Below are 14,833 nucleotides of genomic sequence, written 5' to 3'. Positions count from 1 at the left end.
AGAGCAACTGCCGTTGCAAAGGCCAAGAACGAGACCCGAGCTTTGTGTGTTTGGGGAAAACCAGATGATGACAGGAAGGCCAGGGAGGAGGCTGGGGCCGCGCTGGGTCCAAAGGTGCCGGGTAGGGGACGAGTGAGCCCACTAGACAGATCCCGGGTGGTGGCCTCCGCTCCGCGCCAGCCACATCCGCCCCCGCCCGCCTCTGACTCAACAGCGCCTACCCTGCAAAAACAGGACCCGCCCCGCCCTGGGGGGTAGCAAAGTCAAACGCGCGGACACGCGGGGGGCACGTTCCGGAGGCCCGAGCGCGTCACGAGGGCGGACACGGACGACCAGGAAGTCAGCCAACTGCGTGCCGGCCCGGGGCCGGCGGCATCCACACAAGTTCGCGGAAGCAGGAGAAAGCTCGGGAGGGGCGTCTGGCGCGGCGAAGACCAGCCCTGAGACCAGAGAGGTCGGCAGACGCTGCCCAGCAGCGCGCCGGGCGGAGCCGCGCCGGTGCACCATCCCCGCCGTGCGCCCTGGGCCCAGCCATGCGCCCGGGGGGCGTGCGCAGCTTCGCGCTGGAGCTGGCGCGGGGCCCGGACGACGCGTACCGCGGCGGGGAGCGCCTGTGCGGCCGGGTGCTGCTGGAGGTGGCGGCGCCGCTGCGGGTGCTGGCGCTCGAGGTGGCGGCGCGCGGCGGGGCGGTCACGCACTGGCTCGAGGCCCGAAGCGTGGGTGTCAATGCCATCTCCAGCGACTACGTGGCCGCCGAGACGTACCTGCGATGGCGGCAGCTGCTGCTCCGAGGTGAGCCGCTCCTCTCCCCCCACCCCCGAGCCAGAATCCCCGCCACCGACCCCTCTTCTCAGGTCTGGGCGCCCCTTTCCAAGCTCTTTCGAGGCCGTGTGGGCTGGCAACCCTTCTCAAGAGGGGGACTCTCTTACCCACTAGGACTCCCTTGACCTAGAGGATGTGCGGTGGAGACATCCCCTCAGCCACCCACCCCGCCCCGCCCCGCCCCATGTGGAGTCTGGAGGTGTTAGCAATCGCTTGCACTCCCGATACAGCAGTGAGGAACCAAACGAGTCAGGACGAAGTTTTGGGTGAAGTGGAAAAGTATAGTTGTACTGCTTTGCCTGGCTCTGCCTTGAAAAACGATGTCTCTACCCCAGAAAACTAGATGAGGGGTTGTATAATAGTGGCTCAACACTGGGGGTCTTTGATAACATTAAGGTGTGAGCAGGGCCTGCATGCCCTTAATCTCATCTCAGGTGGTCGGTCTTCTAATCTTTGTGAGCGTCTCTGTTCCCTGTAATCTTGTCTCAGGGGGTTTCTTGGCTCCTCCCTTGATTAGCAACTGTTGAAACCCACCCTATGAAACTCAGGAAAGGTTATGGGGGCTGGAGTCAAGAAATGGGGTCAGAAAGGCCTCTGTGCCTGGGAGCCCCACAGGACCCCCTTGGTTTCAGGGGACCCCTTGGTGGAGCTAGGAGATCCTCCTCTCTAAACTCCAGGGTGTCTCATTAGCCCCAGGCCTGGGGGCTCTGATTCCCAAAGAAGGCCCGTGTCTCACCCCTGGCCAGTGCCCTTTACCAGTGTTTACATGAAGGGCTGTTTGCTGGATTGGGGATTTTGGTGGTGTTTGCGGGTAAGGCGGTGGGAATGCATCCCAGGCAGGGCGAAGACTTGGGGTAGGGTCAGATCAGATTAGGAGTCTTGGACATGTCCCTGCTTGCTGAGCCTCGGTGCTCCTCCCTTAGGCCATACAGCCAGTTGAGAGCAGAAGTAGGGGACGGCAGGGACAGAAAGAGTAAGTCTGTGCTCTAGCACCTGCTGTGTGGCTGAAGAGGATGTTGGCCTTTCTGGGCTGCCCTGGCCACTTCTTCAGGGAAGGCAGACCTCACTATACCCATCTGCAAGATGGGTAGAAACAGGATGCAGCTCAAATCTGGCTCCCTGCCCACAGCACCCTTACTTCCGGCCCTGCACAGACTAGATGCTTTGCCTACAGACTTACTACTTTGTCCAAACAGCCGCCAGGTGTGGGAGGCTCTCGCCTGATGCGCTGTGGAAACCAAAGCATAGCTGGCATGGAATGAGGCAAGAAGGGGCCCTGTAGGCACTTCCCTTTCCTTGAGACTCAGGGAAATCAGAGCTGGTCTCGCCCTCCAGCGCTCCTGCTCCCATTCACTGGTAGCTTCCTTAAGGTATTGGAGAGTGAAGCAGAGTTGCTGCGTGACTTCTGGTGAGTCCCTGCTCCTCTCTGGGTCTCTGGGGGAACCCATCTGTGAAATGGACTGAGGACACTGGCTCAGAATGAACCTTCCCAGGATTACCCTGGTGGTCCAGTGGTTAAAACTCTTGAGCTTCTATCACAGGGGGCGTGGGTTCAATACCTGGTACCTGGTCACAAAACTAAGATCCCACAAGTCTTGTGTGACCAAAAAGAAAGTATGAGCCATCCCATCCCCCCAAGGTCACTCTATTCCCTGCCTCCTCCTGGGCCTGTGGCCTCCTGTCTTCTTTCTAGACTTCCCTTGGCCCTGGGAGAAGGTCCTAGTGCCTTATTTCAGCCCCAGAGCCCTCCACCAGGCTGATCACTGAGTGGACAGCCTCTACCCCTCTCTACCAGTTTGCCCTGACCTCTCTCACTGACTGGTTGTGTTGGTTATGGCCGCCTCCCACTGGGGGTGTCTTGGCCTCAGCTGGGGTTCCAGCCGGGCTGAGCCAGACTCAGAAGGGATGGGCAAGGTAGGGGGTGTTAGGACTTCCTAAAGGAAATCAGCCCTGGACTGATGCTGAAGCTCCGATACTCTGGCCACTTGATGGGAAAAGCCAACTCACTGGAAAAGACCCTGATGCTGGGAAAGGTTGAGGGCAGGAGGAAAAGGGGGCAACAGAGGATGAGATGGTTTCATGACATGAGTTTGAGCAAACTCTGGGAAATAGTGAAGGACAGGGAAGCCTGGTGTCCTGCAGTTCATGGGGTGGCAAAAAGTTGGATACGACTTAGGGACTGAACAAGGTAGGGAGTGGGTTCAAGCAGCCCTCTGCCACCAGAGGGCGCAGGCGCTTCGCAGATCGCGTACTGGCAGCTTCCGACTTGGTGGTTAAGATCCCAAAGGCACACCGCAGCCCTGAACCCGGGGACTCCATGAGTTTCCCCGGTACTTGGTTCTGTCTGTGAGGGGAAGAGCTGGGTCAAAAGAGCAAACAAGTTCGCGGAGACGGGGAGGGTGGGGAATGGGGGTGGAGAGGGCAGGTGCTGAAAGTTTGGAAAGGAACGTGGAGCAAAAGCGCTGAGGCGCCGCTGAGTGGCAGTGTGTCAGGGGCGGGTGGATGAGTCCGGAGAGAGGCTCTGGGAGGGGTCGAGTAGGGCTACACCGCGATTCATGCACAACTCTCTGAGGTCGGGGCTGATTTTGTTCTGGCTTACAAACTGTGGAAACTCAGGCTCCGAGATGTCATTGAACCAGGTCACCCAGCTGAGCGGGTTTGAAATCAGGTGGGGGCAGCAGGCGCCCAGTGTTGGGAGGCCCCAGCCACTTCTTCCTCCCTCCCCCATTGCACGGGGTAGGCGGTGGGCGGGCCGAGCTGAGGCCCGAGGTAGCTAGTCCTAGACTCTCAGGGACCTGGCCGTTCCCTCCAGCCCCGGCTGGACATGCATCGAGTCACGTCTGCAAGTGGCGGCCGGTAGATGATTAAGCCGACGGCAGAACGCTCTTGCTAGGTGACCTGGCCTCGGTTTTTCCTGTTCACCTCTGCAGTCTGAGAGATACTTGTTCTGTGCCGTGATGCTTGTCTCATCCCAGGGTCCAAGAGGGTAGCAAGGGGTAGAAGGCCGCCAGCCGCAAGCCGGGGCTTTTGTTGTTTTGCTCCAAGCCTGGGCAAGACCACGCCTCTTACCGCGCCATTGGCGTATTCCCTTCCGGGGGCGGGACCTACATCTCGCCCCGCCCCTCCCGCCGTATAAATGCGGCGCCGGCGCAGGCCGTGAGGAGTCTCTGGCCTGACGTTCGAGTACGCCTGCGCGCGCCTGGTAGGCTCGCGTCCTGAGGCTGCAGCCGTAGAGCCGCCGCGCCGCGGGTTCGAAGCCAGGGGCCGCTCGCCGCGAGTTCGTATCCCTGTGGCGATGCTGTTCGACAAGGTGAAGGCATTCGTGGTGCTACTGGATAGTGCTAGCTCAGGCTCTGAGCCAGTGTTCAGCGGCGGCCAGGCGGTGGCCGGCCGAGTGCTTCTGGAGCTAGCGAGCCCGGCGCGAGTGAGCTCCCTGAAGCTGCGCGCGCGGGGTCGCGCCCATGTGCACTGGACCGAGTCTCGCAGCGCGGGCTCGAGCACGGCGTACACGCAGAGCTACAGCGAGCGCGTGGAGGTTGTGAGCCACCGTGCCACGCTACTCGCGCCAGGTACCAGCCGAGGGACATTGCACTGCGCTTGCTGTGTGCTCCGGGAGCCCCTTCGCAGCCACTGAGCCGCCCCCTCTTACTCCTATCTGCAGGCACTGGAGAGACCACAACGCTGCCTCCTGGGCGTCATGAATTCCCATTCAGCTTCCAGCTGCCACCGTAAGTCGAGTGGGGTGCAGGATTGTGGGGGAGCCTGTAAGTGTCCCTAAGTCTGCAGCCCCTTCCAGGTTTGGGACTCCACTGCTCGGTATCCGGGGGCCACTGAGACCCCAGATTGTCTCCCTGGGAGGCCCCCCCAGAGTGTCTCTTGTCTCTCATACCCCAAAGCCTTTGGGGATCTCCAACCTGGGTGTCTCCGGGTCTGACCTTCCGTCCACCCCCAGGACGCTAGTGACTTCCTTTGAAGGCAAACACGGCAGTGTGAGATACTGCATCAAAGCCACCCTCCACCGGCCCTGGGTTCCTACCCGTCGGACAAGGAAGGTGTTTACTGTTATTGAGCCTGTGGATATCAACACACCGGCTCTGCTGGTGAGTGGCTGCCCTTGATGGGTTGGGGGCGTCCCAGGCAGGGTCCTGGCTACATGGTGATTGGCTCCTGACTCCTCCCCTCACAAAGTGGGGGTCACAGCGGAGCCCTGGCAGGGAGGGAGGGAGGCATGGGAATGCTGGTGGAGCTAGGTGCAAGAACCAGCTGCACCAGTTTGCTTCGTGGCTCTGTGTGAGTGTCTCACCCTCTCTGAGCCTCCCACGCGTCCCTCGTCTGTGAAAGGGGGCACAATCAGAGCTTACAATAATAATGGCTTACTGAGCACTCATTAACACTAAGTGCCTGGCTTGTTCACTTGTTTTTAGCTTAATGAGATGGGTCACGTTCCTGGACCCATTTTACAAACAGACTCTTAGAAACCAGAATGCTAGGCCCTGCCTCAAATCTTCCTTCAGCTGAGGGTGGTTTAGAAGCTCCACAGGGTCTGTGGTTGGTACAATGGGACCAGTTTCACATCCTTTTCCTCCCCTCCACCCCCGACCAGGCCCCTCAAGCCGGAGCTCGGGAAAAGATTGCCCGATCCTGGTACAGTAACCGTGGCCTTGTCTCCCTCTCAGCCAAGATCGACCGCAAGGGCTACACACCAGGTAACAGGTGGGAAGGCCTGGATTGGGAAAAGGACCAGTGTCAGGGTTGCAGATGGGGAACCTGAGGCCCTGCGGTTCCATCTAACAGGTGAAGTGATCCCTGTCTTCGCTGAGATTGACAACGGCTCCACGCGCCCCGTGCTGCCTCGGGCAGCTGTGATCCAGACCCAGACCTTCATGGCGCGAGGTGCCCGCAAACAGAATCGAGCCGTGGTGGCTAGCCTCTCGGGGGAGCCTGTGGGCCCCGGGCGGCGGGCACTGTGGCAGGGCCGGGCTCTGCGGATCCCTCCCGTGGGTCCTTCTATCTTGCACTGTCGTGTGCTACACGTGGACTATGCCCTCAAGGTAGAGTATCCTCAGAGGCCGGGGTGGTTGCATTTGCTGGGAGAGATGGAGGGCAGGAGGAAAAGAGGGAGACAGAGAATGAGATGGTTGGATGACGTCACTGACTCAATGGACATGAGCTTGAGCAAACTCAGGGAGATGTGAAGGACTGGGAAGCCTGGCATGCTACAGCACATGGGGTCACGGGGTTGGACACAGCTTAGTTACTGAACAGCAACAACAACCAACCTGGGGTCCCCCTCCCTCCCTGAGGCTAGAGCTGGGACCTCTGGGCCTCCTCCTGTAAGAAGGCGCGTGTGGCCAGGGCTGCCCGGGTGGCTGGTCTTCTGTATTATGGCGCTTCCCTCCAGGTCTGTGTGGACATCCCGGGCTCATCCAAGCTGCTCTTGGAGCTCCCATTGGTCATCGGCACCATCCCCCTGCACCCTTTCGGCAGCCGCTCGTCTAGCGTGGGCAGCCATGCCAGCTTCCTGATGGACTGGGGGCTGGGGGTCCTGCCAGAGCGGCCTGAAGGTGAACTCTCCCTCCTGCCGTGGGTGGGCATGGGTGGGAGACAGGCAAGGCCTGGCTGGCTCTCTTCCCCTCCAGCCTCGCTCACTGCCCCCTTCTGTAGAAGTGCTCCGGAACAATCATGTTGGCAACCCGAGTCTCCCCCAAGAATCCCAGTCCAGGGGCACACGGCCCAGGAGCCCCAGAACTGGCCACACCAGATCCACCTGGCCATTGCCCCTGATTCTGGGGCTGCCCTTCTCCTCCACCAGCCTCACCCACCCTGGCTCTCAATTCCAGCCCCTCCTGAGTACTCCGAGGTGGTGCCTGATGAGGAGGTGGCAGCCATGGAGCAGAGCCTCCTGCCACTACTGCAGGACCCTGACGTGAGCACGGAAGGCCCCTTCTTTGCCTACATCGAGGAGTTCCGCTTCCGCCCACCGCCCCTGTACTCCGAGGTGAGCTTGGGGGTTCAAGAAGCCCCTGTGCCTCTCCAAGGCCCTGGGAGCCAAGAGGAAGGGAAGGAACCACAGGTGAATCTTCAGTAATGATAGAACTCCTAGGGACTTTCCTGGTGGTCCAGGGAAGAATCCACCTTCCAAGACAGGGGAAGAGGGTTCGATCGCTGGTGAGGCCAGTAGGACACCACATACTGTGAGGCAGTCAAGCCCATGCGCCCTAACTACTAAGTCCTCGAGCCTCAACTTGAGAGCCCGGGTGCTGTAAACTACAGAGCCCAAATGCTCTGAAGCCTGCACCATCACAACTAGAGAGAAGCCTGTGTGCAGCAATTAAGACCCAATGCAGTCAAAACGAAAGTTCTTCTATTTTAAAGTGATAGAGCATCTTCTACCTCCTGTCCAGGGCCTGAACCCGCTTTGCATCTCAGTCTGTTCCTAAGTGTTGCTCCCTAACCTAGTGTGGGAGTGGAGATCCAGGAAGATAGGGTAGGGGCGTTTCTGAGCCTCCAGGGCCTCCTAAGACTTGATGGGATCATTTCTGGCAGGAGGATCCAAACCCACCCTCCGAGGCCAGGAGGCCCCGCTGCATGACCTGCTGAATGTCAGGTGGAAACCTCAAAGGATAAGGTGTTTACACATGCTTCCAGCCACCATGGACATGAGCAAGGAGGGGCTAGATGAAGAACAGACTGCGCTGACTACATTGAAGTTGGGGAAACTGAGTCTCAGAACATAACAGGGCCATTCCAACATCACACAGAGGAAGAGCCAGTCTGGAGTCTTGACATATCTGGACTGGTACTCATAAGATACCAGATACCCACAGTAGGATCTGAGAAACCATTCAACCTGTCTACATCGGCCTGTGTTCCCTCAGAAGCCTCCAGTCTGAGAGCGACAGAACCAGACATAAATATTTCCAGACCCACAGGACCAGAGGAAAGGAGGACCCCGAGCTGGGAGAGTCCAAAGAGGGAGTAGAGAAGGCTTCCTGGGGAAAGGGCATTTTAGCTAAGGCTTTGGTGTATGAACAAGAGCTTGGTAGGCAGGCAAGCAAGAGGAAAAGTCGAAGAAGGTCAGAGCTGACTAATGTTTGGAGACCGTCCCCTTCATCTTTGGAGTGGGACTCAGTCGAGGCCGTCCTGCAAGGTCCGGGAGGCGAGAGGGCCCAGGAACGAGGCATTCAGGAAAGCAGGTCATCAGGGCCATGTGGGGGCTGAAGGGTGGCAGGTGCAGCGACTCTAGCCTTAAAACCTTTGAAAACCGGAGACTCCTGTCCCAGGCTGGAGCGCCTGGGCGCCTCCACATGATCCAGCACATGAGTACTGCCTGGGTACTGCATGGCCTGAGAAACACAGGTTCAAAGGAAGACAGACAAGACTGGCTACATAGCTTGCAGAATGAAAATGTGGGGCCACTTGTTCAAGAATTAAGAATTTCAAGACAGGGACAGCAGAGCATTAACCCAGGCTGTGGGGACAGAGGTCAGCCTGGGGTGACAGAGTAGGGCCACAGTATGCTTCTGAACACCCGCTGTGTCCCAGAGGCACACAATATGATGGGGCAGCTGGATAAGCCTCCAAGTGCAGAGACCCGGCCGAGGCAGGGCCCCCGCCTGGGACTCCACATTTCTGATAAGCCTTAAATTGTTCTCTTTTGTACATTTTTTTTTTAAATAAAAATCACAGAGGAAGAGCTTGGACTTAGTGGTTTATTGCCCCCAGGTGCTGAGAAAGTTGGGTGGCCTTGACCACCATCTTGGGTCTGGATCTCAGATGGAACTCCAGGCTAAGGAGGGTTGAGGGGCCCATTGACCAGAAGGTGAAGCTGAGGCTCGAGGACACCGAGGGAGGCTGACACCACATCTCTCCCCTCAGTGTAGTAGCAAGGCTCGGGGCAGAGCTGGCGGAGGCCTCATCTGTGTCCACAGAGTGGAGCCGAGCAGGTGGGAGGGAGGCCAGAGGCAGGAGGATCCTGCCTGTCTGTGGAGTCTGGGCGGTTGTTGCTTTTGTTGTCATTGTTTAGTCCCTCGGTCTTGTCTGACTCTTTGCAACCCCAAGGACTGTAGCCTGCCAGGCTCTTCTCTCTGTCCATGGGATTTCCCAGGCAAGCATACTGGAGTGGGTTGCCATTTCCTTCTCCAGGGGATTTTCCTGACCCAGGGATTGAACCCACTTTTATTGAGATTCAATTCATTTGGCATTTGTAAGTGGGCCTAGCATTTAGGACCTTTCCAATGTTGTGCCACCATCACCTATAATTCCCAATGATGCTCATCAGCCCCAAAGGAGACCTTGTCCCCACGAGCCGTCACTCCCTGTTCCTCCTCCCTTAGCCCCAGGCAACCACTCATCTGCTTGCTTTGGTCTCTGACTTGGCCTGTTCTGGACATTTCATGTAGATGAGCTCATCGAATATGTGGCCTTTTGTGTCTGGCTTCTTTGACTCAGCAGGAAGTTCAGGCACTTTTGTTGCAGCAGGAATCCACGCTTCGATCCTTTTGATGGCCAAGTGATAGTCCATTGTGTAGATGCACCACGTTTTACTATCCACTCAGCCTCTGTTGATGGACATTTGGGTCATTTCCACCCCCTGATAATTTACTCAGGTGGCTGTGGTTGTGCTTGTACAGGGTTTGTTTGAGTACCCACAGAACTCTAGGGCAGCTCTAGTGGCCTGGAGGTTGTCGCTTTTCTGGAGCTGCAGGTGTGGAAAGTGAGTCCAACAGAATGAGGTAGCTTGCCCAGGGTCACATAGTGCTGCAGCTGCCACTCGAAAACGGCCCTGGAACGCTGCAGTCCCGTGCAACTCAGGCTCCTCCCCAGGCCAGAAGCCCCGCCCCATTGGGCGGGGCCCAATTAGACCACCCGCGACAGCCTTGACTTTCTGCCCACCAGTCTTCCCAAAGCAGTGAAAATTACCTAGCAGCCCAGGTGGCCACGTGTGGGGCTGAGGGGCAGGATTGAGGACTGGGGGGAGCCTGGAGCAGGACCTGGGAACGCAGTGTTCAGGCTTTGCTCTCTGTGATGATGGGTTCAGAAGTCACTTGCTTCTGAACCTCAGTTTCCCCATCTGAGACTCTGGACACTTCCTCTTCACATCAATCACTCTCCTTCCTGGTCTAAATTTAGGCCCTGATTCCCAACATCTCCTGGTCTTGGGGTCGACCTAGTCCTCCCAGTCCAGCAGTATCTGCCGTGGGTAGCTGATTGGCCATCAAGCTTGGAACTTGTCAGACTTGGGGTTCCTGGGGGCCCAGTGGCAGGCATGAGATGTTCCTATAGTACGGTTACCCAGATCCCCAAATGGCAGCCTCAGGTGGGGCTGAGTTCCCCATCAGCTGGATTGTGGAAGATGCAAGATTGCAGTTTCCTGATTCATGTTCCCAAACGAAGAAGAGACTGAGGTGTTTATTGCAACAGTGGATGTGGGTACATATCTATGAAAGGTTCCCCCAAGGGGCTTGGGAGGACAAGCTACCTCGTGTCCCCAGGACTCCTGCGTCTGCAACTCTCTGGAACCTGATCCCTAAAGGAGGCGGATTTTCTGGTTCAGATAAATGACAACAAGCATGGAGCTAGGCCAGGCAGCCCAGGATGCAGGGAACTCCCTGGATGTTGTGTGGGGCCCACAGAGTATAGAGGAGTGTGGCCAAATGTTCTTCTGAAATAAAAGCCCTCCCCTCCTTGGTCCTCTAAGACCACCACCCACCTCTTCCTCCAGTTTCCCCCTCCATCCCTGGCTGCTACTCAAACACCCCAGGCTGACCCCAAGCTTTGCACATGCTGTGCCTTCTGCTAAAAGGCTGTTCCCTATAGCTGGCCCCTCTTTACACACTAGCCTTAAATTTCAGGGATAGCCCAGCCTAAAGTCACCACCCCTCATCATTCCCTCCCCCATCCCCCTGTCCCATGTTTTCTTTGCCTTTGTCAGTCTCTGAAATTTGTATTTAGATATTCACTTGTTTGGCTGAGACCGTGAGAGCGGGGCTAAGTCAGGGGCGTATCTGGGGTCCCAGCACACAGCAGGTATGAGTGACTGGAGGGGACTCCCCATCTACTCTGGTGTGAAGAAAGACTCTGCAGGGGGTAGGAGGGTCACTGCTTCACGCTTATTCCCAGGACCCCCGAGAATCAGAACCGTCACCGGCTTAGAGTCAAGGCCAGGCCTCTCCGTGTCTCTCACTGCTGTCTCTCTCTCTGCTCTTTGCCTCCGCCATCTCCGCCTCTTCACGTCGCTCTCTCACTGGCTCCTACCGTCTCTGTCTGACTTACCATCTCTGCCTTTCTCCGTCCCTGGCTCTTTTACCATCTCTCTCCGGCCCTGGCTGCGCCAAGCCCAGGGCATGGGTGACAGGCAGGCAGGGCGCCTGCTGCTTGTTTTCTGCCCTTACTGGCAGCCGGCCCAGCCGGGCTGCTGTTCAGGAATCTTCCAGCCGCCCTGCTCCAGCCACCAGGCCCAGCCACCACCAGCCTCTCCCCCCCGGCACATTCTGTCCCGAGCAGGGAGTACTGGGGGCGGGCGGGCAGGGGGACATGTTCCTGCCCGGCTCCAGTTACAGGACAGCCCGTCCTGGTGGCCCTGCTCCCCACCAGCGCTGGCCCCTAACGCCTCCCCTCCTTGCTCTGGGCTTAGATCTTCTTGAATGGGGCCCCTCCTCCAGCTGGTCCCTACCTCAGGGACTCTGCACCTGCCAAGGCTTCCATCGGGAGCTCCCTCTCCCCAGATGGTCCCAGGACCTTCTCCCTTGTAGACCTTCCCGTCCCTTGGCCAGAGCACCTCCTTAGTTCCCCTGCCCCCGCTCTGATGCCTTTGCTTTCTGACCTTTGCCCTTCCCAGAGTTATATATTTATATGTTTAGGGGTTTTGTTTTTTTGCTTGTGGGATCTTAATTCCCTGATCGGGGATCAAACCTGCACCCTCTTCATTGAAAGCATGGAGTCTTAACCCCTGGACCACCGGGAAGTCCCATACCTGTTGATTTGCTCGTCTATTACCCCAGGACCCCACTATATCTGCAGTGCCATTAGGGCTTGGTGACTATTTTAGAGTTGACGTCGTCAACCTGAATTCTGGCTCATACACAAGACTCCTCATCTCCTGAGCCTGCCTGACCCACCCCAGCGCCCCCCACACCAGGAGTCTCCCAGTTCTCTGACTGTTGCCCAGGGAATTCCCTGTACCACCAGAGACACCTTTTTCCAACGAGGGGTTGGGTCTGTCTGTCCTTTAAACCCACTGGGCTCTACACACAGGGGCAGCCACGAGGCACACACACACACACACACAAGCAGAGACACACAAACGGCCCTCGACCACACGCAGCTGAGAAACCACTGACACAGACCCTCTAACACGCGCCCGCTAGCACCTGTGCAGACAGGTTTGCCAGCAATGACCACACTCACCCCAGCACTGGGCGCTCTCAGTCCTGGTTGAGGGTGTGTGGGGTGTGCACGTGTGGAGTCCCTCAACTCTGAGGAGGCTATGGCTTCTTTGCAGGTGGGGACAGGACGTGGGGTTTGAATCCACGCCAGGGTATACTCCATCTTGTCCACACGCACCTCTGCCCTTGCTTCCCTGGTCCAGGAGTCACCCCCCACCCCCAGCCTTGTTTTGATGTTTGGGGAAGGCCAGGAAAGTCCCCAGAAAGCATCGAGCTGGGCAAGGGGCCCAGGAGGAAGTGGTGACTCAGCCAGCAGCCAGCAGCGCCTGCCACGCTGTGCTGCCCCATCTCAAGGGAACACAGAGAGCAACAAGAAAGGATGGGGAAGGGGGCACACGGTAAACAGGGCCCCTAAACAGTGTGTGCGGTGGGGAGGGGAGTGCCTGGATGGCCCCTCGGCACTCCTACATCTCAACCATGCTGAGTCCAATTCACAGGTAGAAAAACTGAGGAAAAGAGAACAGGTGACTTGGCCCAAGGCTCCCCAGCCAGGAAGCAGCAGGCAGGGGACCCCTGAGCCCGTGGCAAAATGGTCCTGAGGGCGTCTACTCTCCCTGCTCACGTTTTGGTGGGCAGAAGGGGCCAGGTCTACTTCCTGCTTCCAGATGCAGAGAGGTGACTGGCTCTGGCCAACTAGAGGTTTCTGTCACCACAGGCTCAGGGATTGATTCAGGGATGGGCGTTTGAATCTGGCTGGGCCAATCACTGTGGGACTTTGGAGACTCCCTGGAGGTGACGACAAGTGTCCTCTTTACCAACCATGACAAGGACAGCAGAACAGAGTCTGGAGGACCGCAAACACCCTGTGAAGTCAGGGTGGGGCCAGATGGGAAGGATGAGGGCTGGAGGGTCTTAGGAGGGCTAGGAGCAGGAGAGGACATTGGAGTTGGGACTTTGATGGATGAAGAAGAGTTTGCCAGGGAGCTTGAGGAGAACATCCCAGGCAGAGGGCACAGCCTGTGCAACCCTAGCAGACAAGAGAGAGCCAAGCATGTCCTTAGCCGTCCTGGTGGCTCAGGGACCGCTGTGGTTGTGTTTGTTTATTTGTTCCTGCGCTGGGTCTTTTACTGACCCCCAGAAGGTGAGACCAGGTCTGCCTTATCAGCTACTGAAGCTTCATTAATGTTTGTGACAGGGAGGGCACTCCTTGGGGGACACAGAGGGATGGGATGGGGAGAGTGAGTGGTGAATGGGAGGGTTGGATTCATGGGGCAGGAGAGCCTAGGGTTGCATGGGGGTGGCCCTAAAGCCAGGAGGCACTGGGCCACGGTCCAGGCAGGAAGGGGCAATTCCCCGTCTGTGAATCCTGGACCTCCAGGGATGGTGGTCTAGTGGGAGGCAGGTTAGAGCTCAGGGTCTGGGCTCCAGGCACTATCTCTTCCTTCCTGGGTGACCTTGGGCTAGCGACAGCACCTCTCTGAACCTCAGTTTCCTCATCTGGCGTCGGATCTCACTCGAGGTCAGGGTCAGTACTGGGGTACGGAGCGGGTGCGGGATCTGCAGGGCTGGATGAGGGAGGGTTGTTGAAGCAGTGGGGGAGGGGCTGGGCCTGTCCAGAACATTCCATCAGCAGTTCCCAGCCACTTTGAAAACAGGAAGCCAGCCCTCAAGGGAGCCCCCAGCAGCGTTTCCTGAGCCTCCTAGTGACGCAGGCTGGGGGGTGTGCACATGTACACGTGTGTTTACAGGCAGCGGGGAGATAGGTGGAGCCACCAGCGTGCGCAGCATTTGCGTGTGCTTGTGTGTCTGTCTTGTCTGTGGCATCGCTTAGAGGCGTGTGCACACAAGTTGTGGGTACTCGAATGTGATCTGCATCTCAGTCAATGTGGAAAGCAGATATTGGCTGATTGGTGCATTTGTGAGTCTGGGTCCAGGTGTTAGGTGTGGGTGTCTATCAGCAGTGGGTACTGGTGTGCCCTAGCAAGCGCTAGTTTGTACTGGAGGGTACTGGCTTGTGCAGGCTTGTGTCAACATAGGCAGGCAGATAGGAGCCTATTTAGTGACCTCCCTCCCAGGCCTCTGAATCCCCAGGTAAGTCCTGATTCAGCTGTCAGTGGTCTCTCTGGATACCACCTCTTCCCTGCTCCAAACCCAAGGCCCTGCATAGCCCGTGTGATGCCTCCATTCTCCTTTCCTTCTGTCTCCCACTCACACATCAGCTCCTGGCCTGCCTGCCTTCTTGCTGTTCCTGTAGGCTACCAAATATGTTCCTGCTTCAGGGCCTTTGCACACGCTATGCCAGCTACTTCCTTCCCCTCCTCCCCTTCTTTCCAATTTCAGGACACTGGCCTTGGGCAAGACACCCCCGCTCCTGATTCTCGACTATCTCCCTCTCCTCCCCCAAGCCCCTACTTTGACCACTTCCCTTTGCATCCTAGGATGAGTGGCATCCCTCTATAAACCTCAGTTTATTCTCCTGTAACCTGGCGCCAGTCTTGGTGTGGCCTCACTCACTCATAGTCATTGAGAAAGTGAAGAAGCCTGGACTCAAATTTGGACAGGCCAGATCTCAGAGGCTTTGTCCTTGCCCATATTAAGTGAGAAAAACACCTGAGGGCTGGGGA

At 57.6% G+C, this 14,833-nt stretch overlaps 1 protein-coding gene across 3 annotated transcripts; it reads left to right on the top strand.

Moving 5' to 3' along the window:
- Positions 1 to 533: 533 nt before the first annotated feature.
- On the top strand, positions 534 to 8,373 carry ARRDC2 (arrestin domain containing 2). 3 transcript variants are annotated; one of them, XM_068980638.1, is made up of 8 exons: positions 534 to 792; positions 4,484 to 4,550; positions 4,775 to 4,922; positions 5,426 to 5,528; positions 5,617 to 5,873; positions 6,224 to 6,386; positions 6,663 to 6,820; positions 7,369 to 8,373. In XM_068980638.1, exons 1-8 carry the CDS (start codon positions 534 to 536, stop codon positions 7,420 to 7,422), a joined length of 1,209 nt encoding a protein of 402 aa, XP_068836739.1. In that variant the 3' UTR covers positions 7,423 to 8,373. The 3 variants fall into 3 exon arrangements, with proteins under 3 accessions (XP_068836739.1, XP_068836738.1, XP_068836737.1); XM_068980637.1 differs by lacking the exon at positions 534 to 792 and adding an exon at positions 4,118 to 4,391 and having other exon boundaries at positions 7,372 to 8,373; XM_068980636.1 differs by lacking the exon at positions 534 to 792 and adding an exon at positions 4,118 to 4,391.
- Positions 8,374 to 14,833: the final 6,460 nt, after the last annotated feature.

The sequence above is a fragment of the Capricornis sumatraensis genome, chromosome 9, assembly GCF_032405125.1.
Source record: "Capricornis sumatraensis isolate serow.1 chromosome 9, serow.2, whole genome shotgun sequence".
Classification (NCBI taxonomy): domain Eukaryota; kingdom Metazoa; phylum Chordata; class Mammalia; order Artiodactyla; family Bovidae; genus Capricornis; species Capricornis sumatraensis.
The sequence above is the reverse complement of the archived record's forward strand: the minus strand, read 5'-3'. Positions and strand labels throughout refer to the sequence as shown.